At 37.0% G+C, this 25,285-nt stretch overlaps 1 protein-coding gene across 2 annotated transcripts in view; it reads right to left on the bottom strand.

The window, feature by feature from the left end:
- LOC136679681 (alpha-1,6-mannosylglycoprotein 6-beta-N-acetylglucosaminyltransferase A-like) overlaps positions 1-25,285 on the bottom strand; it is a 252,818-nt gene that overhangs the window by 33,018 nt on the left and 194,515 nt on the right. For both annotated transcript variants that reach the window (XM_066658338.1, XM_066658337.1), the window contains one exon: positions 23,006-23,139. In XM_066658338.1, coding sequence (XP_066514435.1) covers positions 23,006-23,139 — 134 coding nt within the window. The remainder of the gene's footprint in view (positions 1-23,005; positions 23,140-25,285) is intronic.

The raw sequence follows: 25,285 nt of genomic DNA, 5'->3' as shown, positions 1-25,285 counted from the left end.
AGAGAGCAACAGCGAGAGAGGGTTACTATGGGAACAGCAAGCCAAAAAATCATTGCCCAGGTAACAATGCACTGGCAAAGCTACACCTCCATGCCAACTGTCTCAAACTTGAAATCCATATATAAACATTTATGCCATTTACACTCTCATCCCAAAATAAGAAAGCCTTATACATGTAGATAAATGCAGACATTAGGGCCATCAAAATTACTCTCCATAAACACAGTAAAAAAATTTCTACCACTATCAATTTAACAAACAGGGTATCAAAGCAACAGGCATATGCACAACATACTGATATTAATTTACCCTTTACCACGGTTTATGATATTATCATGAGATTGTGGGTGGTAGAGTTGGTTGATTTGCTTAAAGGAACACCATGTATCATTTTTACTTTACAATGACAGCTAAATTATTTTGATTATTGTTCCCTGTTACAGAGCTGTAATAGGGAGGATACAGCCTGTATGGCTGCTACTCCGATTCCATTGCTGGTTTACTGGACTAAGCAAAATCTCAATCACAAACATTTTACGGCACAAATCTCACAGGTTACCTTGCTACAAGAAGAATCTAGTGCAATGAGGAGAAAGAAAGAATGGGTTGCCTCACAACAGTTACATAGTAGAGCGAGCTGAAACAGACATGACGACACAAGGTAGTAAGTAACTTTCATTGTAATGTCCTTTATGTGTTGCTGTGTTAGTTAGTGATAAGTTTTATGAATGAAAGTGTTATAATCATGTTTTTGAGAATTACTGTGCAGTGAGGCAGGGTTTGTTGTTTCTAAATTTAGCCAGATTAGCTGATTTTTGTGCGTTAGACAATATTTATGGTTAGTGGTATAACTCCTGGTTTGGATCAGATCATAGGTTTTGAGTCATGGATCGGATCATTTTTCAGACACACAAAAATAGAAAAAAGGAGACAAGTGAAAATTGGGGAACCTCACTCACCATCACACGCACACAAGCATGTAGTGTCAAGCAGAGCTAACAAGTGCACTCATATTCCCCAACATTACAGTGAACATGCATCAAAGCTGACGCTGCAGGATTTTGTGTTGCTGCTTCTTTTTTATTAGTAACTTTTATTTTGCCTGCTAACTTTAGCTGGATTAGCTCACTTCTTGGAAAACAATAGAAATTATAGCAAATCTATGGGGTATTGTGAAGAGGAAGATGCAATACACCAGACCCAACAATGCAGAAGAGCTGAAGGCCACTATCAGAGCAACCTGGGCTCTCATATAACACCTGAGCAGTGCCACAGACTTATGCGACTCCACACCACGATGCATTGCTGCAGTAATTCAAGCAAAAGGAGCCCCAAACTAAGTATTGAGTGCTGTACATGCCCATACTTTTCAGTTGGCCAGCATTTCTAAAAATTTATTTTTTGTGTTGGTCTTAAGTAATATTCTAATTTTCTGAGATACTGAATTTTGGAGTTTTCATTAGTTAGTCAGTTATACTAGTCAGTTATAATCATCAAATTAAAAGAAATAGACACTTGAAATATATCATTGTGTGTAATGAATGAGTATTTGAATTGAATTACTGAAATAAATTTTTCTTGATATTCTAATTTTATGACCAGCACCTGTATTCTCTTCTTCAGAAGGAAAGGTGAATATTTGTACGTTTTCATTACAGAACTGTGTCAAATTAAAAAAAAAAAAACATAAGTACTAGAGATGAAACGGAGCTTATGAAATGAACACTGCTTTAAAATCAGTTATAATAGAATAAGGTACAATTATGTTCCCTAATTACAGGTACAAATATGTACCTTTGAGGGTACTGTCATTACAAAATAATTAAAATACCAAAAATTTTTACCAAATGATTCAGTCTGAGACTTTTGGTCTCACTGATTTCAGTGGAATGGGGGCTAAATGGCAATTATCTTTGCCAGTGGGGAGTGTATTTCTCACCTGTGTTTTAATGGCTATCTCATGAATAGTCAATGAGCCTCATTCATGAAATGCAAGCAGAACAATTTTGTTGCATAAATAGTTCATAAATCACTTTTTCGTAAATATCCAGATTCATCAAAATGTTCGTAGGTATGGACGAAATTTACACCTGCTCCTGAAAACACGTAAAATGTGTGTAATGTCTGAAAGATGCTGAAAGTATAATCTGACATGACTGAAAATAAAAGTTAAAAATATTAATTAAAATGCACAACCTACATTAATAAACAATAAATTAATTAATAATTAAACTAAATTTCACAGAACAGTCCTCTTCCTAATACAGCCTGTTATTCCGAGCAAAAAGCAATTGCTCGCTGAATTGTTTTGTTACTCATGTAGTCAGACAGTTACTTAATATGGATCATTAAAATATAAAAGAGTTTAAAGTCTGTAACTCTTGTTCACATTTTAGAACCCTGTAATGCTCCTGAACTTGTGCAGGAGCTGTCTGTGTTTGGCTTCAATGACCTGAACACTGGAAGGTTTAAAGCATCATTTTTAAGCCCTTAATCGTCCAAGCATCATCCCAGGAATTTTAAACTATGTTATACATGATGCACTGTAACTGGCGTGAAGGTGTGCATGCCAAAATGACACAATCACAGTGTTTTGAGCCTCATGCATTTACTCTGCACCCAGTCATGCACCTCCAATGTTTTATAACATGCTTCATAAAAAGGAACACATTTAAAGGAACTCTTGCAAATTAGGAACAAATCCAGGAATTTATTACTCTATGACAGACTACAGAGAGTGTCAAATTGCCCAAAACTCATAGAAGGATTTGTATCAAGAATAAATGCTTTTAGCTTCCGTCCAGCTTCTCCTGCTTTTAGCAGGACTGTGCAGGGCAAACTTCAGTGTAGTGTTCAAATGTGTTAGGCCCATAAAATGATCATTATTTAAAATAATGTATCTTCTAAATAAAATAGTGGTGCTACTATAGAAATATATATATATATATTTATAAATACAAAATAGGATTCTTTTCTTGTGATTTTCTTGGATTTGTGAACTCAACAGCACACTTTATTTAGCATAATGAATTATGATATCCTCAAATAAAACTGCACTGTCAAAAGGAGAGGTGTTAACGGTTAACACTCACAATATTACTACTGCAATAATGCAATTTGTTTTTATTTTTATAAAACATCTCTTACAGATAATAGTTTCTTAAATCTCATGAAAGTATGAAAGTATGCCTCGATATACTTTTCCAAAATTGAGCAAAAACTATACATAGGACGAATCTAAAAAGTGCATATTTGAATGCACTTCAATAAAATTGATTTCGGCTCAAAAGACATGCTTTCTTCTGCTTTTCTGCAGAGGTGAAAGCTTCTTGCTGCGGCTCCTCATTCTGAGTGCTTCCTTATAAAGCTGTCTTTTGAAATTCATGGGCGGGGATTATGGTAATGTATGTTAATTGTGAAGAAATGTGCACACCCATCCAATTTGTGAACATTTGGTATTCACTAACATATGTTCTACTAAAAAATCTGGTGTTTACCCAGTGTTAATAAATCTGGCAGAAAGTTTTCAGGAATGTCCATTTCTTCATACATTACAGGCAGTTTGCTTGTGTTTCATGAATGAGGACCAGTGTGTGAGACAGGTACAGAGAAAAACAATGTCACATCAGATTTGTAGCAATATAGAAGTAAAACTACATAAAATATCATAAAGAGGTAAACACCAGTGTGCCAACAACCATGTCTACAAAGTTCAGAGCTCATAAGAAAATTTCATTAATGTTAACGTATTTTTCACTATATATGAGCACCTCTGAAATTAGGTTTTTGGGAAGCTTTCAGTTAAGCACAAAAACAGATAAATGACAAACATTCTTCTTTCACATTACTGTTGCTGGGTTTGTGATGAATATTAGCATGTGTAGCTTTTTGGGAACAAACATTTTTGCTCAGGTGAAATTTCTAAAAATGTCAAGGCATTTTACTTCAGATGTGTCCAAAAGGCCTCAGACCTCAAGCCTGTATGTTTGTTTGAGGTCTCATTTTCTTATTTATTTATATTTTTGCAACAAAAAAAACCCCAACTTTGTATAAAAGTCTGAAGATATTTCCTCACCATTCACTAGTTCTCTGCTTATAACCAGTCTAACGTGTTTAAGAAGCTAGTGTCTAAAAATTAGTGTTTTAAAAAAAGAAAAAAAAAAAGGTTCTCAGTATGCTAGGATTCCTCTCTCTGCTCACGACAGAAACCCCTCAAACCCCCAGACACCCCTCCACCAACCACTGCAGCGCAAAATTAATTAAAAAGCGAAGAAAAGTACATACACAATAATACATTTTACACATTATTTTCATGAATTCAGTTGCATAGACTGCAGCCTGGCTTAAAGCACTTAATTGTATGCTATTTCTTTTTGAAAAAGAGGCTCTATCATAGGTAAACTCTGCCAGAGTATATTGCGCAAATATTCGGTGATAAATTACAAGCTAAAATACTAGTAAATCTTTGTATGGGGAGGAATAAACAAATACATTTGTAAGTTAGTGTAGTATGCATGACATAGAGGAATCTTTTTTTCTTTATTAAAATAATCAATTATGGGACTTCCGGATGGTGGAGAAGCAAGCGCCAGAATAAGTTCAGAGCTTGCAGATGGTCTAGCTAACCCTCGACAATTAACTTAGTAAAACTTTGTTCTTAACATTCAAAATAATATGTTAGGGGGTAGCAAGAGAAAGAAAAGAGGAATCCAACAAGAAACACATCCAGGAAAAGCTTAAGGGGTTCAGGCACAACAGTAACAGCACCCAGTAACTTTCTGATGTATTCCTCTGCAAAACGTGAGTATTATAGACGACCATCGCGCTGGGAATTGCCATGCTTTCTCCGAGAGCGCTGCGACGATGGACAGGAGAAGATGGGCAGCACTGCGAGGAGCCCCCTGGGGCCCTAGGGACTCTACTCACCACTTTGGAGGTGAACATGCATTTTGTTCATGGAAGTCACGTGTAGTGGAGTATGGACCAGATCAAGAAATGAAAAATTAAGACCTTGACTCTCCACTCTGATGATAAGTTGGACAGGATCCACATTCCACAGTGTGTGTGTGCCCCCCCCCACCCAAACACACACACACACAAACACACACTCACGCACATACCTATGTCTGACAACAAAGGCTAAGCGGGACACACTTCAGTGACCCCAGGATGAATGAGGGATCATCTTCAAACTTACGACGCCAGATGACTACTCCCCCTTCTTCTGGACAGTAAAGTAGAAACTCCAAGTTTATGACCCCATTAGGCCTAAAAGATCAATCAGAGCCTTGGAGACCAGGATTGAAGAACCCCAGTTTTATTGCCATCAGCGTCGGGATGGCGACCCCTTATCCAAAATCAACACATGGCCCAGAACTGCCAATGGTGACTTCCAACGCAAGTTCAAACCAGACAAACAGCATGGACCAACAGTGCCCCCAAGTGGACATTTGCAAAATCACTTTTCGCCCCCTTTCCCTCTAAACCTCATAATCGGATGCACAAATTCTAAACATATATTATGCAATGTGTATTAATGTTATCCTCTGTTATTCTCAGGTGACTGTCTACTAATTAACCGAGTGATGTGTATTACTGTTTCAATCATGAGGAAAAATTCCTGTCTCCATTTCGGAAGACAAATTAATTTCTAACATCTAGAATAGATGGTAATGTACTCGATATATATATATATATATATTTTTTTTTTTTTTTTTTTGATAAAAATAATCCAGTACACTCATTATGCTATATTCAAGTATGTATGAAGTATATTCTATTCATTATTCGTATTAGCCAAAAATATGTGTGATCTCTCTCTCTCCTCCCTGAAACGTGAAGAAAGTCACGTGAACCTCAGACCCAGGATCCAGTCAGAGAAAAGAGACTTCCCAAATGGGCGTGACCGCGCCACATCTGAAAAAGGAGTCGCTCTGCTCTTGCAGCCAGTTCTGCTTTCTTGATTTTTTTTTCCACTCTTCTGGATCTCTTCTCGTACAGCTCTCGTACGCTCTTATGTCTTCTCTCTACGCAGACAAGCCGACTCTTCAAAGACTCTTAAAGAAAAGAACTTCACGCAACTTCCAAGGTATGCCTTGTGTCATTTAGCAGTGCAATACAGAAACTAAAGAGTAAACATAGAGTAATTGTCAGAAATCTTTTCTTTGTTTTATTTGTGTTCGTTTGTAGCCCACTCCAAGTTTAATTTTACGACTGATCAAAGCAAGTGAAACTTATTTTGGCCAGAATAAAGGACACCGCTGGAACAGAGAAAAATTCGTAAAATAAGTTAATTAATTCGTAAAACAGCTTCTGAAGATCGGAGGAAAACAGCAAACTTTTATTCTGACGCCCCCTTTTGGAGGGAACATCCCACTCAGGACAGTGAGCCAGAGGAAATCCGTCCACCGACGTCACCACGCTCTGAGTGCACCCGAAGCGGCCTGCCTCGCAAGTGACAAAGCCTACGCTGACCCAGCATCAACGCTCCCACGAGAGAACCGCGGGAACCAAGCCGGACCTCTCTCCAATCACCTCAAAAACGCCGCTGTACCCATCGAGTGGTTGAATCGTAAAAGTAAGCTAAATTCCTCATTTTCAGAGCTGAGATCGAATTAAATTTCTTGGTACAATTATACCCTAATTAAATCAGTTAGCAACACCTCATTCACAAGTCATATAGCCTAGCCAATTACTAAATTTGAACTGGTTTCACCTGCGTTGATTCCATGAGATTTTGATGATTGTGCTATGCTTATCAACCTATTATCTTTCCTTTTAATAAAGTATTTCCATTATTTGAAATAATACAGTGTGTGGAGTTTGTTCCTTGAGAGTCTGAAAATCCTGAAGAACTCATGTATCGGTGACAGTATTTCCCTCTCTAATTGTTAATAATGTTGTCATTTAAGTCAGTAATAATAATAATAATAATTATTATAAGTTATAATCACCATTAAGCATAACCAGCTCGAATACTGTTACTCCGCTACACACGTATGTTACATGTTCAGATGTGTTTTCTTTTTTTTGTTTTGCAGACTCCCATTTGTTTCTTAGAGCATCCTGAAATCAGGTATTTTTTGTTCATATACCAATGGCAGAAACGAAACAAAGATAATAAAAGATAAAGGTAATTACCCTTAAAGTTAATGGCTTGCATAACCCCATAAAAGAAGTTTCGCAAATTCTTGCTAAAATGAAAAGAAAAAAACAAGATAAAACGTTCTGGCAATAAACACATCTTTGGGAATGAAAAACTGTGTAAAATGGGGTTTAAAAATGTGTATTTTTCATCATACACACAAGGTAAATCCAGGGGAGTTGCCATTTTACTGTGAATTTAAAGTGAATTTCCAGCTCTCCTCACAAATTAAGGACAAAGAAGGACGATACATACTGGTCAAAGGATACTTAGATCAAAGAGAAATCACTTTATTGAATGTCTATAGACCACTTGGGAATAAAAAAAACAGCTTATTAGGAAAATTTTTGATATGACTGTAGCAGAAGTGTCCGGGATATTGATATGTGAAGGAGACTGGAACATTCACTTAAATCCTTTTCTGGACTCCTCTGGTAATATAAAATAGTCTCAGACAGAAGCAATATACACTAAAAGAATGCTTAAAGAAGCAGGGCTGATTGATGTATGGAGGGACATGCACCCTCAGGACAAAAATTACACCTATTTCTCACACTCACACCACATGCATTCGAGATTAGACTATTTTTTTTTTTTTTTGTCAAATATTGACAAACATAGAATAATACAGTGTGACATAGGGGTAAGAGACATATCCGACCATGCAGGGGTGTACATGATACTCCATGTGGATAATGACCGTAAAGAAACCCTGTGGAGGTTCAACAATAGCTTATTAAATGATTTTTTTGATTTGATAATTTTGTAGAGAAAGAATTTAAAGTCTATACGGACCACAACAACAAAGAGGATATCACCCCTTGCATTTTATGGGATGCAGCAAAGACTTTTCTGAGAGGGAAGTTAATTATGTGGACCTCTCAAAAGAAAAAAGAAAAAGAGAGACGCTTAAAAGACCTTACTACACAACTAAAATCCCTTGAAACACAACATATGGAAAGCAATAATAATACCCTATCCCAAATCAGAGAAATAAAACTAGCTCTTAACTGCTTATACGAAGATCAGATAGAGAAGAAGATTAAATTAATTAAACAGAACTATTACGAAAAGAGCCCTAAAGCAAAGAAACTTCTTGCTTGGAGAATTCGCAAACAACAGGCTGATAGATTTTTACAAAAAATTAAAAATCCTGCAGATAAAACGACTTATTATCTAAAAGACTTTAAAAAATAATTTGAATTATATTACACCCAACTATACTCCGAGCCCCTTGAAACAGAGTCGCCTTCAGTAAAAACATTTCTTGCCTCTTTTGGATTTACCCTCGATAGGAACGGATCAAAATAAAAGACTAACACAAAAAATAAAAGACGAAGAGATCAACAAATCAATTTAAAAACTGAAAGGGAATAAAATGGCAGGAGAAGACAGCTACCTTGCGGAGTGGTACAAACACTTCAGACACCCATTAACCCCGTTGCTTAAGGATTGCTTTAACCACATACTTTCAGGTGGGGAAACACCACCTTCTTGGAGAAGAGCAGTGATATCAGTGATCCCCAAACTGGGTAAGGATAAAACAGAATGTGGCTCTTACAGACCAATATCAGTGTTAAATATGGATTACAAGATATTTGCAACAATATTAGCTAAAAGGCTCGAACTTATAATCCTGGAAATAATAGATACAGACCAAACAGGTTTTGTTCGAAATAGGCAAACTCAAGACAATGTGAGATGGGCCCTTTACCTTATAGATCAGATGAAAAACACAGAATCACTAATTATCAGTTTAGATGCAGAAAAAGCCTTTGATTCAGTATTTTGGAATTAGCTTTATTGAACATTGGAATTATTTGACTTTAACAATCAAATTATAGGTTGATTTAGATCACTATACAAATCCCCCTCTGCAAGGATCAAGATTAATGGGGACCTATTAGGGGTCCTTGTGACACTATCTAATCCTGAAATCAGCCTTCCCAATCTCATTTCCTTACTCAGGACATTTGGCACCTACTCTGGATATAAATCAAACCTACAGAAAACCCAGGTCCTCTCATATAATTACCAACCATCACAAAGGATTAAAAAAATGACCAGGTTTAACTGGAATAACAAATCTATAAAATACCTAGGAGTAAAGATCCCCACAGAACTATCCAACATTTTTGAATGCAATTACACCCCTCTGATGGAGGAGATTAGGGCAGATCTATAGTTTTGGTCAGTACTACCCATGAACCTATACAATAGTATATAAATTATAAAGATGAATATTTTACCAAAGCTCCTTTATCTATTTCCGGCTTTGCCCATACAGGTACCCCTCAAACAATTTAATGAAAGGGACAGTATGATCTCAAACTTCATTTGGGTTAAACAAAAACCAAGAGTTAAATATCAGACATTACATCTGACAAAAGACAAAGGCGGATGGGCCTTACCACACGTAGAGGATTATTATATGGCAGCGCAAATGCGAGTGATAATTGGCTGGTGTGACCCAACATGCGAAGCTAAATGGAAAGAGATAGATCTGTCTTACAGTAAGATACCCCTTCAAGCCTGTCTTGGAGATCAGTATCTTACTAAGAGACATATAGATGCAGAACTCATCCCCAAGTGGATAAGAGTCCCAATGAACACTTGGCACAAAATATTAAGACAAAGAAGAATTGAAAGAAGTGCTCAGATTCTGCGCTGGCCGGCTTATGATAAAGATTTTCCCCCAACAAAAATGGCTAAGAGATTTATACAGTGGTCATAGAAAGGTATAACAGGTTATTGGAAGATTACAACTAAAAATGAGTTAAAAAAATTTCAACAACTGCAAGAAAATTATGATTTGGAAAAGGGGGACTTCTTTAGGTACCTCCAACTAAGGCACCATTATAACGAAGTATTCTGAAGAGGACGAGACAGGTCTAATGAAGATTCTCCTAGATACATGTAATGGAAGACCACCTAAGATGCTGATATCCAGTCTATATTCATGCCTACAATTGGGAAGGAAAACTAACATGACATACATTAAAGTTAAATGGGAAAAAGAAGCCCAAACAACAATAACCGATGAGGACTGGCTTAATATATGTAATGCGGTTACTTACACATCAAGTTCAGGTCAATTGAGGGAATTTTCTTGGAAGAATTTGGTCCGCTTTTTTGTTACCCCAAACATTAAGAGTAAACAATGCAAGGACCCTGAAAAGGCTAAGTGTTGGAGGAAATGTGGAAATGTATCAGCAGGACACTTTCTTATCTTTTGGGACTGTAATAAGATCACACCCCACTGGTCAGAGGTGATAAAGGAAATCAACACAATGATGAACTTAAACCCAACGACTTCACTATGACCTTCTATGTAATCTACCCCAAGGGCTGAAGAAATCAGATAGATATCTTCTACTAATACTACTAGCAGGCGCAAAGAAAGCCATAACCCGCAAATGGCTAGACGTGAATCCACCATCACTTCTGGAATGGATGGAAATAGTCAAGGAAATCAACACAATAGAGAGACTGACTTTTTCATTGAGGCTTGCTGCTGATAAATATAAAAAATACTGGGGGAACTGGAATACATACTTGAACTTGGCACCAACCGTATGACTAATGTAATTACCTTGCTTTCATTTGAATGTTTACTTGTTTGCGTCTTCTCTTTTTAATTCTTTACAGGATGCTCTAATTGTTTTGTTTTGCTAGTTGGGGTCTAAATATTCTGTTGTTGTACTTTAAAAAAAACCTGAAAAAACTTTAAAAGTGAAGTCTAAAAAAAAAAGAAAAAAAAAAAAAAAAAAAAAAAAAGAAAAAAAAAATGGCATTGTAGGCATGATGATTTTCTGAATTAAAATCTCTTAATTTTCTAATTAAATGTTTGGGTCCTATGATTAATCTGTGTTCAAAGTTAACACATTAGCCTTGACATTTTAAAGCTATGTAGAATCTGAATTTGCCATTCATTAGGCAGTATGTACCAAACTAAATGTAACATTCTAAATGTTTCCAACTGTAAAAACTAACTTAACGTCATCTACCTTTTTTCTTTCCTCTCCTCTCTTTCTCACTCGCTCACTTGTGTGTAGGGTGTGTAGAGATAGAAGCAGCACAGTAATTATTCCACTTCTGTATTCCTCACTCAAATTAATATCCTCTGCTTTTGTAAATGCGGTTTCATGTAATTATTTCAATATTGATGGAGCTGCTGCAATAATTAAGCAGTTGCAAAATACACATAGCGGAAATAGAGCTACATTTAGACCTGTAAAGAGATGTAGATCCTGGATAACTGCAGCTCTCCCAGAAAGGAATATTTAGAAACAGTTCAACAACACACCAGCACCAAGCATAAAAGCAAAAGAAGCTTACGATAATCACAAACTACACAGTCCATGAAGAGCACAGAAAAGACTACAGAGCTGAAATCTGTCAGTGAGCTTACGGTGTTCATAGCAGTTCTGGTTCTGAGAAAAGCTCTGCCCAACTGGTTTTATGGTTGGGTCTGAAAATATGCCATGAGTTGCTCATCAAATGGCAAGGGTACCCGTGAGAAACTTGTGAAAACCTACAGATTTGCTGCAATCTTGGACATCTGTCAAAGGTTTGTATGTAACTGTCACCTTTGTTACAAGCCTTTAAAATTTAACTGTCCTTTTCTGCAGTACGTTGTAACAAAGCCTGATAAATCAAGTAGAAATTTTGAATAGCCACTGACTTGAAGACAAAGTTTGTGCAATGGTACTTCTATTTAGTAAAGGGCTCCAGTCATACCAAGGGAGAAAGTCTGGCTAAAATGTCCTTATAAAGTTATGGAGCCATTATAGAGGCACATTACAAATTTATCTGCCTCCAAAAAATAAAAATGAGTATTAGCAGTTTATCTATTAATTTATCATTTAATATTTTAAAATTGACAGACACTACTAATATAAACATAATTCCATTGTGTTGATCTTACATTGATTATTTGATTTTACATCTAAATATCAAGTATTAAAAGCTTTGAGTCTTAAAGAATGTTCAATGTGATTAATCTTAATTTCAGAAAATTGTGCAATTAGTCATTATTTATTTAAATCAACTGACAGCACTAGTACATACACATACATAGATAAAAATACATATACACAAGGTATTACATTACTATAATATTAATTTGATATCCTTATTTTGTTTAAAATATATTATTGTAAAGATGCTGCCTGTCTCCAAAAAGTCCTTATGACATTAAATGTTCCTAGAACATTCCTTAATTTTTAGAGTGTACTATAAAAGCAGCAATATTGTATAGAGCATTAGATGTTTAGCGCTGTTGCTTGCAGTCTTTACATGTGTGTGTGTACTGTAGTTAGGCTCGAGAGAGCAGCTGGACTGTGTTGTTGAGGCAACCTATCAAATCCAATCAGGACGCAGAACGAGATTCAGAAGCTAGATGTCCTGTAATGCAATTTCTGTAAATTTGGTAGAAAACAGAACCCCTCCCACTCCACCTCCTCTCACCCTGTCTTTTACTGCTTTTCACAAAATGATGAAATTCTATTAACATTCCAACAGTACATGCGCACACACACACACACACCTATCCTGCAGAACACATACATGCAGGCTGTCAACCATAATCACCCTCAAATGCACTGTTCATTTTAAGAGCCTAGAGTGCACTTGTTTTTCTGTACTTATTTATCACAATAATAAAATTTTGGACATCCTTCTAAAACTGTAAACTGAATACACCAAATGTTCATTACTATACAATATTACAAATTTTATTATCCATACATAATGTATATATGTGCACACAGTATGCACATAGGAGTGTTTATTTATTAAGAGCAGCAACCTGATCTACAGCATTGGATCCAATTCAAAATTCGCAAGCGGAGAAAATAATTTTGTTTGAGGCAACCAAAGTCAGGCATCATACAGTGCTCTCGCAAACGGAAAAAACATTTCCTGGGAGGAAAAACCCACCTAGTTCGAGGACAGCACCCCAAACTAACTCTGCCTGCACATGAAGTTAAGTTTGTGCTTGTGTTCTGACAGGGCCATATCAGACAAAATACAAGCCAAAAAACATTGAACAGGAGACCATAACATATTATAAATAAATAAATAAATATATATATATATATATTTTTTTTTTATACATACACATTAGCACTTGAATTAAACCTATAATAGTCTTGCTAACATTCTCATGTCCATGTGGTCGCCCACGTTCATTTACAGTTATAGCATGATACACGCAGGATAGCATGCAGCTGGCTGTTTTAACTGGGAATAGAAATGAAGGTATATTGAACTTAAGGTTTATTGAAATAATTCCACATCGCCAAAATTTTGAGCTGCCTGTTCATCTGCGCAGCAACGTGTACTTGGCACAAGGTATCAGATGTTGATATCGGAGTCTCGTTTGGGATTAAGAGTAAATTAACACGGTATTGGGCAAATACCTGATACCAGTATTAGTATTCATGCATCTCTAAAAATAAATACATAAATAAATATTTTTATCTCTATGTGCCGTATATAAAAAAATTGCTGTGATCATTTTTTTTTATCTTATTAAATGTACCCCATACACAATATTTCAAAAGGTGTTGCAAAAATTTGGTGAACTAATGTGTCTTTCTCCAGTCGGCACACACTGGTGCCACTGTGGCGTCAAACTCAATAAAAGACACCACTGGAGTCAGGAAGTTTGTGTTTACATTGTAAGAGTGAAATGCTAGTAATTAGCAGAGATAGGAGGAAGAGATGTGGAGGGGAGAGAAGAAGAGAGGCACGCACTACATATAAACAAAATGAAAGATGGGGAAAATGAAATGAAAGTAGGGGTGAGATAAGATAAAGTAGAACGTCATAGCTTTAAATAAAGACTGCAGTTTTACTTATTTATTTCTGGGATGCACTTTTTAAAAGCAATCAGATTCAGCAAAAAATTCAGAATAATGCCTGATTTGAACTTGTACGTTTTAATGTAACAACAAATACCCAAATATAGTCCCTTTACAAATTTACTCTAGTGCAGTTGCAGCCCAAGGGTGTTCCTGCTTTAACTGGAAATCGAACATTAGTCTGCCATGTGAACCGTGCTTATCAATTTCCTATACATGCTATGACATTTGTAAATATTACACATTGGCAACACTAAATGTCACATTCCTTAAATCATTCATCTCTGCAAATAGCGGGTTTTACCCAAACAATGCTTTATGCTATCTGTATCAAACAACAGTAAAGATGTGACTAGTGACTAGGCACTTTTGTCACCAACTTGCATACCTCCAATGTTCAGTCTTGGAAATACTGTCCCTACACTGTAAAAAACGGGACGAAATTGTGATAAAGGCAAAGAGTGGACACTACATATAGAAAGAGGTTTACAAAGCCCCATTGTCAGTAAACAAGTAAAAGAACAGGGAGACTACTAATGGCATTAAACAAACTGAAAGTGCTACAAAACTCGAGATACAAATGAGTTTCTGTGATAATTCAAACAAAAAATTCATAGCAAATTCACAGTGATGTAGATTCTACTGAACCTAAAAACTTTCCCAATCTGCCTGACATGATGCTGGAGAAAAACTGTTAGAACTGGGGTGTCCCCACTTCTCTGGTGTCCAACCAGCTTTAACCATGAGAAAGCACCAACACGTCTTGCAGAACATCAAGATTTGCAAACTCCTGCTCTACTTTCATGGAGCCATCTGCACATGCTGGATTGCCTTACCTTCACACCCACCCACTAACTGATAAGACTAGGCTTCTATTTTAACTAGAATTGCTCATTTTTCACTGTCCTATCTACATGCTTTATTAAGAAAGCTCTTAACAAACTTGGAACATGTTAAAACAAAGACAACTTTACACTCATCATAATTCTATAGGGTGTTCCAAAAGCAAAGAAACAAAAAAAGTAAAGAAACATCCATACAAATTATGGCTAACCAATTTTATGAACAAGCTGTGGGGAAAGGGGGAACCATGGTCTAACAGGCTTTGCCCTTCCCTTACATCTGTTGTAATCTGTTGTCTAAAATTTGATATTTTATAATGATTTTTCTTCTTCACTTTCATCCTGTACAAATCTTCATTCCTACCGCTGTTTGTTATATACTGCTTTTATGTTTGTGTGGTTCCATGTTTGCCCAGAAGGGGACCCCCCCTTTGAGTCTTGTTCTACTTAAAGTTTCTTCCTCATACTCTGAGGAAGCTAGGACCACTAATCCTTTAAAAGCTGTTTGCAACATGCCAGCTGTAAAAAAATAAATAAATAAATAAATACCACCCTTCATAAATAATATAATCATAAATAATAACTGAAATGAATTTTAACTATATGACAACAGAAAATAAAACCATCTGCATGCTGATTTTGAACATTGTTGTTTCTGTTATTATTTTCAAAACTGAAAGAGGGGAATAATATATTGGGTCTACCTTAGTGCTCCACTGGGGCGGTATAGTTCTAAAATTGTGAGAGTTTTTTTTTACCCGTTATAGAAAATTGCAAAGGACCAAATCTTTCGCAGAGCTTTGTGATTTGTGTTTTACTTTGATGAAATTCAGCACTCATTTAGGCTTAGGATTAGGGTGACATTCATTTTATTTCTCCTAGGTTAATTGAGAAAGAGTAAAAGTCCAATCTGTTTAGGGGTTTGTGTTGGAAAATCCGAGAAGCCTCTCGCTGCAGCCTGTAGGAAGGCGGAGTTGGACCACCAACCCCGCGCACATCCAACCCCGCCCTCTCACTACGTCAGAAGCCACGCCCGTGCCCAGTGACTTTTCTATGTCCCAAATAGTGCTCTAGTCACTATATAGTACACTATTTTAAGGTAGTGTCCGAAATCGTTTCCTACCCTCGTGAATTCGAACACAGCTCACGCTCGCGCCCAAAAAACTCTCAAACAGATTTTTTTTAACGGAAAAACTAACATTATGTCGGTGAGTAAAAAACATTTAGTTTGTAAGTATAATTACAAAGCTCGTAGTTGTCAGTGTTTTTGCTAGATACACGAACACGTTATAAATACGTTATTTCAGTATGTACTAGTAGGGTCGTAGATAAATACACGAATATTCAACTGCGGCACGCGTGTTGTATGTGGTTGATTTAGCCAAATAATTAACAGAGTTACTTAAAGACACACAGAAAAAACTTGCTTATAATATATGTAAGTAACAAGACTTTTGACTTACAAGCTTACAAATGTAGTTACAATGAACATGCATATCACAGATAAACTGTAATCTCCTTTTATGTTTTATTGTTTTATTTTTTTCAGCATCCAGCCCACGTTCAGGCCACTTTTGACCCTTCATGTTCAATGTTCTCAGCTGTATCTATGGTATGTTTCAGTATGCACTCTACATGGCCCTTGGTTGGCCTTTTGACTTCAGTCAGGTGATTACTTCAAATTATGAGTTTTTTGAGGATACATTTCCAGTAAGGCTTTAAACGGCATTCTAAACTTTGTCATTTGTGTGTTAGACTGACATCCCACAGCTCCGTAGGTGGTGGTGCCGGTTACTTTTAGGGACCATGTCACCTGCAAGGTATATACATCTGTTACTCAAACAAACATATTTACACACACATGAAGCTTTCTCTTCAGACACATTGTGCATTGTACTGTGATGTTTTGCATTTTGGAGAGACCACTTGTTAAAGTCGTTGTATTGAGTTATTTAAATTGTTTTTGTTTGATTGGTATATTGCAAACAACTTAATGTTTGTAAATGTAGCTGATAAACCTAATTTTCTATTAGCTTACATCATTTAAATTCCAGCTGTATTTTAGAATGGTGAGTTCTAATGTGCAAGGAAAGGCCAGTAAGCACAAGAAGGGAAAGACTGAGGAGCTTTCAAGGTATGATGGTTTATTTGAATTTATAAGGGCACATGTCAGTGTGTAACTAGTGTGACTTAAAAGCAGTTATTTATAGCATCTGATAAGCTCAAATTAGATGACATGGTCCATTGTTAAATAGTATTTATATTAATTTCAGTCTGGATTTCAACTTGTTTTTTTCTGTTAACAGTAAAGGAGATAGAATGTTTACCATCTCCATTGACCAGGTGTTTATTATGTGTCTGTTCTTGAAGCTGAACTGGGCATTTCAACTTTCATTTTGCTTAATGTGCAATAACCTTCACAAATGAGAAAACTGGGGTTTGTTTTAAAAAAAATAATTGTAATGTAGGTTCTGTGGTAAATTTATATTTAGCTTTTTTGTTTCACTAAATTTAAATAAACTGTAAAACAATATCTGCACTCTTCTATAATGTCTTCAACAGATGCCCCTTACGGTCCTGGAGCAGATTCTATTAGAGGTCGTCCTGGAAGAGGGTGACCAAGCTTTTTTGAAGCTCTCACTGGTGTGTCGCCTCTTCCGGGACACTGTTGGAAGACAAGCACATTTTCAGTGGCTTGACAGTAAATATAAAGTGCATTATTGTATTTCAGTAAACTTTATTTTAAGATGTTTGTATTCCTTATAAGAAGAGGTGGTAATCTGATTATTAATTCTTAAATTCGACACATACAGCTGTTGTGACTTGGAAACTCTACAGCACAGAATACAAACAACAGTTTCGCACAATGTATGGACTGGAGTGCTGCCTGTGCTGTAGAGAGACATATAAAGACTGTTTACTGGGTTTGTGTACTGCGTATGAAGTTTGAGAATTGTTTCTTTTGCCAGTGGTTGCAAAAAAGTTGACAAATAAATGTTTTATGATCAGAAGATTTTGTTGGTATTTTGCAGTCAAAAGCAGTGTTGCTGGCTTTGATAATAATAATAATAATAATAATAATAATAAAATAAATACATTTTAATTATACAGCATTTTTCAAGGACTCGAAGCATTGTGCATGCATTACGATACAGAGTACAGAGAACATCAAAAGACAGACAAGATAAGGAAGTAAAATAACATATTAAAAATATGCTTCTGTTTATTATTTGTTGTCCACAGGCTGCTTTGGTCATGGGAGACGTGGGGAACTTGTGGGGTAGTACAGCGAGGACATGCATCCTGGGTTCTGCAGCCCATTCTGCCAACAAGTTTATGAAGATTTGGGTGTGTGAATGAGCCAATGTTTGTGTGGGGTGTGAGTGTGTGTGTGTGTATATATATATATATATATATATATATATATATATATATATATATATATATATAAAATGTTGTAAAAGCTCGAAAATAAAAAAATTTAATTTTTCCTTGTCTTTAATACAGACTGCACACCCGTGACTTAACCACATTTTAGAGTTCTACATGCCAGTGCCAATAAGGATATTCTATTTGACTATATTTCAAGCAACCGCGACTATAGGGAGTTGTGAATGGAGTGCTAAGTTGTGTAATGTGTTTCTCTTTCTTTTTATTGAAACCAATCCTGCACAACTGGACATCTGAACATGTATTATATATTTTATTGCAGCATTTTCTTCACTTGGACATTTGGAATATTGTCATTAGCATCATTATCTCTTTAGTCTTTTATTTCACAACCTGGCTAATTACCCTTAGATATCTCTAACCACTCACAGGTAGTAATTATTAGTCATTATGAAATAAGTGGTACCGCTAATATTTGTGAATACTTATTTGTCTGAACCTCAAAACACAGATGTTTAAATACATATGAAAATTGTATAAGCTTCTAATAAATTGTATGCAGACAAATAGCATTACCTCTGGAAATCTGTGTGTTCTTAAAATGAGAAGATGTTCATGACCAGGCAGGGATGCTTATTTTTTCAAGGCACTGTACACTTAATAGCACTGGATTTTATTATTGTTTTGCAGTCAGCTGTGCACTAAATACACTACATAACAATCCATCATGTCATAGTTGGCATAACATTACCACTCGTTGTGGCTGAGAATAACCATTATGAATAACAAAATTAACGATTTTTGGGACAAGATATTTACTGAATGGAGAACAATATTGTATTGAATCCTGAACGATATCCTCCGTTCACCCTACCATTCACAATAATAGTCTGCCAAGCATTGACAACAACGACAAAAGTTAAATCAAATCAGATATAAATCAGGTAATCTTTTTAACAGATGCCCTCAGCGGAAAAACAAAAAAAAACACCTGAACAGTATAATAATGAATAAAAAACGTTATATGCGTATTTAATGTGCTACTCAGTGTCGCTAAACATGTCTGCGTTCAAGTGCCACACAGTGCTTCTTGAACACGTCAGTATTAGAAGGCGTGGCTGGATATGGGCGGAGTTGGATGTGGGAAGAGTTGGATGTCCAACTCCGCCTTCCTACAGGCTGCAGCTAGACATACTTGGAGAATCCTGGCTCATAGCAGATCTAGGGATGCTACTTGTCTGACAGTGCTTTGCACAGGGTTCATAAGCCCCTTTCACACATGCATGTTAACTCAGATACTCAGCCAGAGAAGCTGTGAATGCAAACATTATATTTCTCCTGGACTTCACCCAGATTTTATCCATCTAGCGCACTAGTTAAAAAGAGTGAGTGCATATGTAAGCAGATCTGCTAATGATCCAGAGAGTGGTGCACATAATTCATTATTAAAACATATTTTTCACAGAGGAATCATAAGCACATGCATTGGTCTATGCACAAATGTTTGTGCGAGCTATTTTTTGACACTATCACGAGCTTCAAAATTACTAGGAATAAAATCTTTTTACATTGACTTCCATTGAAAGTAAGCCGTTATTTTCCTTCTCCTGTAAAGTTGTTATATTGGAGACATTTCTCTTTGGAAGTGGCAATATTTCTTTTAACTGCCTCAAATGTAGCATCACAGGACAGTTCTACAGGTGCATCTCAATAAATTAGAATATCACAAAAGTTAATTTATTTCAGTAATTCAATTCAAAAAGTGAACATCATATTATATAGATTCATTACAAACAAAGTGATCCATTTCAAGCGTTATTTTTTTAAATAAATTTTAATATATTTTTTTAATGTTGAAGATAATGGCTCACAGTCAATGAAAACCCAAAAGTCATTATTTCAGAAATTTTAAATTTTATATAAGACCTATTAATTCTGTTATCTATCTGTGATCTATTATTTCTGGGTGAAATCCTAGTGCCCGATGCAGTCCTCCAGGTGGACGGTCGTTTCTGGTTGAGAGTACGCTGTGCGCGTTTGGCTGCCGCTTCTCGCCAGTGTGTGTGTGTGAATTGAGCGTTCTGAGCAGTGTGGATTGTAAAGCGTCCTTGGGTATTTAGAAAGGCGCTATATAAGTGTAATGATAATAATAATAATAATAATAATAATAATAATAATAATAAAAAAATATTTTAATACAGAAATCTTGGCCTACTTTACAGTATATGCACTCAATACTTGGTCAGGGTTCCTTTTGCATGAATTACTGCATCAGTGTAGTGTGGCATGGCGGCGATCACCCTGTGGAACTTCTGAGGTGTTATGGAAGCCCAGGTTGCTTTAATAGCATCCTTCAGCTCATTTACTTTGTTGGGTCTGGTGTCTCTCATCTTCCTCTTGACAATACCAAGCGAGTTTGCTGGCCTGACAAGCACAGTGATACTTTTTCTTCCTGGCCCAGGTAAGACGCTTCTGCCGTTGTCTCTGGGTCATGAGTGGCTTGACACAAGAAATGTGACAGTAATAGCTCATGTCCTGGATAGGGCTGTGTGGGGTGGTTCTTGAAGCACTGAATTCAGCAGCAGTCCACTCCCTGTGAATCTCCCTCAATATTTTGATTGCCATTTTCTTGACAATCCTTTCAAGGCTGCGGTTATCCCTGTTGGTTTGCACATTTTTCTACTACACTTTTTCCTTCCACCCAACTTTCCATTAATATGCTTGGATACAAGCAAGAGTGTGTCAATGACTTCAGGACTGTCAAGTCAGCAGTCTTCCCCATAATTGTGCGGCCTACTGAACCAGATTAAGGGTCAATTTCAAACGCTTAGGAAACGTTTGTGGGCATTTTGTATTGACTAATCTTCTGAGATATTGACTTTTGGGCTTTCATTGGCTGTAAGCTATAATCATCAACATTAAAAGAAATAAAGGCTTAAAATAGATCACTTTGTTTGTAATGTATCTATATATCAGTTTAACTTTTTGAATTGAATTACTGGCATAAATTAACTTTTTGAAGATATTCTTATTTACAGAGTTGCACCTGTACATGCTTCCGTAAAGTCTTCATGAGCACATCCAAAACAATTTCAATGATGATCAGAACCCTTTGGTCAATGTGTGAAAATTAATACTCCCAGAAACATTTTATCATAATCTGAATTCTTAATAATCCAAAGGCATTGTTGTCCTAGAACAGGGGTCGGCAACCCATGGCTCCAGAGCTCCAGAGCCTCTTTGATCCCTCTGATGCGGCTCAGTTTTTGAAAATAATTACTGAGCATTTAATTAAAATGTATTTTATTTTAGTTCATTCATTTTCAAAATGTAATTCTATGAAGATTATGGAGATCTTGTAACATCTAAAATATTTTAATATTTAAAATATTTTGTCGCTCTTAATACACGTCACAACTTCCAAACTTTTTTGTGCTGACTGCACAGCGCCAGTAAAATAATGACGGCACGCAGAGAGAGGACAGCATTTTTGTTTGCTGCCAGTGGATAATTTGAGTTCGGCGTTTTTTTTTTTCCCCATTACTACAAGGACTCAAATAGACATTGAGTATTTTAATTAACCGTCAACCCAATGTCTTTTTTTTTTCGGAGTTAAAAATGTTTTGTTGCATGCAGAAATGTTATTTCATTTTTCTGCAGTTGTTCATTAAGTTCATAAATGTAACACAGTATAGTTTGTTTATACATAGCAAAAATGCAAAAAAAAAAACTGTTATATGCAGTGTTATTTCATGTAAAATGTCAAAAGGATTTTGTGGCTCCCAGTGTTTTCTTTACTGTGTGAAACGGGTCCAAATGGCTCTTTGAGTGGTAAAGGTTGCCGACCCCTGTCCAAGAATAAGCCTTTTTTTAATCGGTGCATGTACGAATTCCCTGGTCGCTATTCCTCTCCCACAGCTTCCCTGCAAAATGTAGCCATAACAGAAACCATAGGCTCGGAAACCACAACAACGGTGGTGGTAACATAGGTATTGTTTTCTTGTTGTGTAGCCACAGGTTTAGTTTTAGAGTTTTTGGACTAACATGGCTCCGCCCTCCAGATCTCAGAACTCCAGATCCATAGCAGAGTGTTTTTATTTTAATTATATTTTCTTTACTTGAAGTAGGTCTAAGTAAGATTGTTTACGCAACCATAGAATGTGTATTCTGACATGACTATGCACAGAATCAGTAAGGGTTAAAAGAACTGTGAGCATTTAAACAATAAACCAGCAGTAATTATCCACTCGCAGGATTTTAAGTATTTGCATATTCATATATAAAAACTATGCACATAGTTAGAAACTATGTAATAATGCAGTATTCTTAGCCACCTGCTAGATTTGAGCTAAATTAGTCCAACACCATCTCTAGCTACTTATTTTACCGGCTATTCCAAATAATATGAGAAATCCTTTACAGGATTTGACAACCCCTCATGAACTGATTTCCATATGAACATATTTCCAACTGAATCTTAATTTGAAATATTTGTTGCATACATACAAACACAGACATACCTATCCACATCAGGCAAACATACCTAACTAAACACACAAACTCACTTACCAGATGTTTATGTGGTATTACATACACATCTCAATGAAAGCCATCTCTAAACAAAAGGATTTTTCACTCTAAACACTCTCTGGGCACACTACACATCTTGACCTTAGATTCAAGCCAGAGCTGAAGTTTCACAAGCCAAAGAGTAAGATATAAAGGTCAAACAGATAAACGCGTGTGGTTACACACAAACTTACGGAACATGGTGTTGAACTGCTGGGGGTTGAGGTTCCATTTACCCCACGGAGTCTTGTGGCCTTTTGATTGGGCGTAGTGAGCATGGTTAAATTCAGGCTCTGTCCCAAATGAGTCTAGTACTCGAAGCATACACCTGAAAAAAGAAAATGCAGAGAGTTAGCTTAACTATGCACCCAAAAAAACTACGGGTACCTTAACTACCCATGCAGAACTAAGGACTGGGTCTGTCTAGTAGAGACTAGCTTAGGGTAGCTCACAGAAAGGGCAGTTTTATTCCCCACCCAGGTAGATTGAAAAGAATCCTCCACATCATTATTGATTGTGTGTGTTTGTGTACAGATTGTGTTTAATAAAAAGCATGTGTTAAAGGGGACATATTCAAAACTCATTTTTTGCATGCTTTTGTATTTGTCTCTACTGCTCCTATAATAAACACTCCAAGTGCGAAAAAAAACAAAAAAAACATCAATTTTCTGTGAGTCAACTGAAGGATTGGTGTCAGGACTTGTATGCACCTACGAGCCATTTGGATGGCTCCCTTATTATGATGTCACAATAAGAAAATCTCGTTCTGAAAGGGACTGAAACTGGCAAGATATCTCTTCATGTGAGAGTGATTTTTTGCAAAGAAATTTATGAAAGTGGTTTTAGTTTATAGACCTATTCTAACTTGTTTATAAAGAGGTGTAACATGTCCCCTTTAAGTAATTAAGTTTTAAAATACCAGAATTAAATGTCAGAAAACAGTTAAACAAATCAGTGTTGCTTTTGGAAGCTGATGTTCTTTTCTGCCATCTGACCATGGACCGTATCATTAAGCTGTGCCCTCTTTTAGGCAGGAAGTCCCACCCCTCTACAAATCATAAGTGTCAATTTACCAGCAAGTCCCAGTAATGCTGTCCCATCATCCTTTCCCTCCCCTACTGGCAGTCATCTCTCCCACCAGGAAATATTCTGACCAACATCCTGGACACACCTTCAACTTGAACAAAGCCTCTTAACATTACTTCATGGACAATCTTTCAGCAGGCATTATCAGGCATTCTGTTTTCACCAGTACAGTTTCAAAGTACTTTTTATTGGAATTCTGTGAGTTATACACACACACACACACACACACACACACACACACACACACACACACACACACAGGGGTTAGACAATGAAACAGAAACACCTCGTTTTAGACCACAATAATTTATTAGTATGGTGTAGGGCCTCCTTTTGCGGCCACAATACAGCGTCAATTCGTCTTGGGAATGACATATACAAGTCCTGCACTGTGGTCAGAGGGATTTTAAGCCATTCTTCTTGCAGGATAGTGGCCAGGTCACTGCGTGATGCTGGTGGAGGAAAACGTTTCCTGACTCGCTCCTCCAAAACCCCCCAAAATGGCTCAATAATATTTAGATCTGGTGACTATGCAGGCCATGGGAGATGTTCAACTTCACTGTTCAATGTTCATCAAATCTTTCACCAGTCTTGCTGTGTGTATTGGCACATTGTCATCCTGATACACGGCACCGCCTTCAGGATACAATGTTTGAACCATTGGATGCACATGGTCCTCCAGAATGGTTCGGTAGTCCTTGGCAGTTAGCACCCGAACATCCCTTTCAGACAGCTTCCTCTTGCGTCCACAGTTAATCCTGTTGGATGTGTTTCGTCCTTCTTGGTGGTATGCTGACATTACCCTGGACACCGTGGCTCTTGATACATCACAAAAACTTGCTGTCTTGGTCACAGATGCGCAAGCAAGACGTGCACCAACAATTTTTCCTCTTTTGAACTCTGGTATGTCACCTATAATGTGTGCATAGCAATATTTTGAGCAAAACTGTGCTCTTACCCTGCTAACCGAACCTTCACACTCTGCTCTTACTGGTGCAATGTGCAATTAATGAAGATTGACCACCAGGCTGGTCCAATTTAGCCATGACACCTCCCACACTAAAATGTGTTTCAGTTTCATTGTCCAACCCCTATATATATATATATATACAGCCGCTCCCGTCTCCGTGAAGGCAGCTTCCACGGCCGCTCCTGATCCCGAGAAGGCGGCTTCCACGGCTGCTCCTGTCCCCAAGAAGGCGGCTTCCATGGCCGCTCCTGTTCCTGAGAAGGCGGCCACCCAGGCCGCTCGTTTTTCTGAGAGGGCAGCTTGCTCAGCTGCTCGTGCTCCTGAGAAGGTGGCTTCCTCAGCCGCTCGTGTTCCTGAAAGGGCGGTTTCTTCCGCCGCATCTGCTCCAGAAAAAGCGTCGTCCCCCGCTGTTTCTGTT

The sequence above is a fragment of the Hoplias malabaricus genome, chromosome Y, assembly GCF_029633855.1.
Source record: "Hoplias malabaricus isolate fHopMal1 chromosome Y, fHopMal1.hap1, whole genome shotgun sequence".
Taxonomy (NCBI): domain Eukaryota; kingdom Metazoa; phylum Chordata; class Actinopteri; order Characiformes; family Erythrinidae; genus Hoplias; species Hoplias malabaricus.
Note: the sequence above shows the minus strand (reverse complement) of the source record. Positions and strands in the feature narration are given on the sequence as shown.